The 2,500-nt window shown below is 50.3% G+C and overlaps 1 protein-coding gene across 7 annotated transcripts in view; it reads left to right on the plus strand.

Annotated features, from left to right (window-relative positions):
- The window catches only part of LOC113810249 (discoidin domain-containing receptor 2), a 751,580-nt gene that overhangs the window by 684,646 nt on the left and 64,434 nt on the right, over positions 1–2,500 (plus strand). For all 7 annotated transcript variants that reach the window (XM_070140935.1, XM_070140937.1, XM_070140938.1 and 4 more), the window contains exon 6: positions 1–134. This exon is cut by the window's left edge and continues 43 nt beyond it. In XM_070140935.1, coding sequence (XP_069997036.1) covers positions 1–134 — 134 coding nt within the window. The remainder of the gene's footprint in view (positions 135–2,500) is intronic.

Raw genomic sequence — 2,500 nt, forward strand, 5'->3', positions numbered from 1 at the left:
CATGGAGGTCGACCTGCTGGACCTGAGCTACGACGGCACGACCACCGAGGGCCTCCTGTACGGCGGCCTCGGCCAGCTCCACGACGGCATGACCGGAAACCGCAACTTCCGCGCCGACATCGGACACGGTAAAGGTAAGGCGGGGGAGGAGGGGAGGGAAGGAGGAGATGGCGTGGGGGGAGAAGGGTATCAGGATTGGAAGGGTGGGAGGGGCATGGAGAGGAGGGGAAGGGGGTGGAGGAAGAGGGTGAGAAGGAGAAGAGGAGAGGGAGGGAAAAGGTAAGCGGTGGTACGGAGATAGATAAGGAGTGGAGGGGGAGAGGGGACATGAAAGAGAATTAGAAGGGTTAGAGAGAGAGGAAAAGGGAGGGGAGAGATAAGTGGCGAAAGGGGGAGAAGGAGAATGAGGCTATGGGCGAAGATGGGAGTTGGGAGAGGGGGGGTGAAAATGGGGAGGGGGGTCGAAGGGGTTGAATGAACATGGTTGGATGGAGATGGGTCAAGAGAAGAAAGGAAGGGTGGATTGAAAGGGAATTAGAGAGGGGGAGTATAAAGGAGAGGGGGATAGAAGATGGATAACAAAAAATCTTAAGAACCAGAAGTAAGAAAGAAGCGAGGTTAAAAAGGGAGTAGATAGAGTGAGAGAGGTTAGAAATAGAAGGACTTGGGGGAAAGAAAGGAAGAAGGTAGAAATAGGAGAGGGGAGAGGGTGAACAAGGTAGAAAAGAAAAAGGAAAGATCTAAGAGAAGGGGCAAAGAGAAGAAGGATTCGGGGGAGAAAAGGGAAATGGAGAACGAGGAAAAAAGGAAAAGAGAAGGAGAAGGCTTTGTGGAAGGAGGTGGAGAAAGAGGAGGAGGATTGGGGGAAGAAAACTGAGGAATAGGAGGAGGACATGGGGAAGAAGTTTGGGAAAAAGGAGGAGGATTGTGGGAAGAAAACTGAGGAAGAGGAGGAGGATTGTGGGAAGAAAATGGAGAAAGAGGAAGAGAATTTGGGGAAGAAAGATGAGTAAGAAGGGAGAAGGGGTAGAGAGGAGGATTTTGAGAAGGAAATGGTGATGGAAAAGGGGAGGGAAGCAGGGAGAGAGAAGAGGGAAGAAAGGTCCATCGGAAAGCGAGGACGAAACGTTCAGGACGCAGAGTGGAAGTTTGGCAAAAGCGGGATTTATTCAGGGACGAAGAACTCTTCTTATTATATCGTCAGCCACGATTATTCCTCCTTTTTTATTTATTTATTTATCTTTTCTTTTTCGTTGATATTTTTCTCCCTATTTTTTTTAATAAGTTCGCGAGGCTATTGAGGAGAGCTCAGTGCGTCCGCCTCTCCGCCGTCAGACTGTCGCATTCCCACGGCCGAGAAAAAGGGCGTTCGCGGAGCGGCCTCGGGAGGAGCGCGATCTGCGTTATCTGGCGCTGATGGGCGGCCTCGCCCGGCGGCCGGGTCGGCGATGCTGCGTTGTCATAGTAACCTTTGCGCGTCCACAAACACACGCATAGATGGACTATTTTAACATAAACATTATTTACTGATTATTAGACGGATTAAGACGTAAATACCCCCGGTCCCCGCCGCACACACACACACACCAGATGATACTAGACTTGTCTCATTCCGTCCGAAGGATTCCCTTTCGTCAACCCCAACCCTCTGCCTCAGTCTCAAAACCCTTCTCATGCCCTTGTCTTCTCACCCCCATATCCCCTCACACCCCTATCCCTCATCCCCTTCCCTCCTATCCCCTCACCCCTCTATCCCCCTGCCCCGTCATCTTTACCCCTGACCCCATTACCTACCTCAGCTCCCCCTTACCCCTCCGCCATTCCCAATTCACAACCCCACTACCCCGACCTCCCCCCTCCCCTGACATTCCCCCCGAGACGTAAATATCATCCGTTTCTTGACAAATGATCCGGAGAGAACAAAGTCCGGCCATTAGGCGCCCCGTCATCCGGATTTAGTAATAATAACGGAAAAGGAAAAAATAGAATCGAGCGTGTTTGATGTAGGAAAAGTCGCATGATTTGAGGCGACACACAATGAGGCGACGTGCGCTTTGTGTGTGTGTGTGAGGGGGGGCGTGTGTGTGTGTGTGTGTGTGTGTGTGTGTGTGTGTGTGTGTGTGTGTGTGTGTGTGTGTGTGTGTGTGTGTGTGTGTGTGTGTGTGTGTGTGTGTGTGTGTGTGTGTTGTATGTATATGTTTTTGCATATATATGTGCTTGTATTTAACTTTGCGTGCTTTCATGTATGTTTGTGTCATACGTACGTAACTGTGTATATCTGCGTATCAGTATATCCTTACCTGCGCTTATGATCATTCCTACATTTACCTACACGTTCCGACACATGTATGTATGAGTATTTACACACGCGTATCTTCCCGCACACAAGGTCTACATAAGTACTTATATAGACCTTGCCCGCACACAGTACACGCGCACGAGCCATCACATCGCATCGCCAAACACAAACGCAGCAGATCATCTCAGCTGACGTCTAGAC

Source organism: Penaeus vannamei, chromosome 27, assembly GCF_042767895.1.
Source record: "Penaeus vannamei isolate JL-2024 chromosome 27, ASM4276789v1, whole genome shotgun sequence".
Taxonomy (NCBI): domain Eukaryota; kingdom Metazoa; phylum Arthropoda; class Malacostraca; order Decapoda; family Penaeidae; genus Penaeus; species Penaeus vannamei.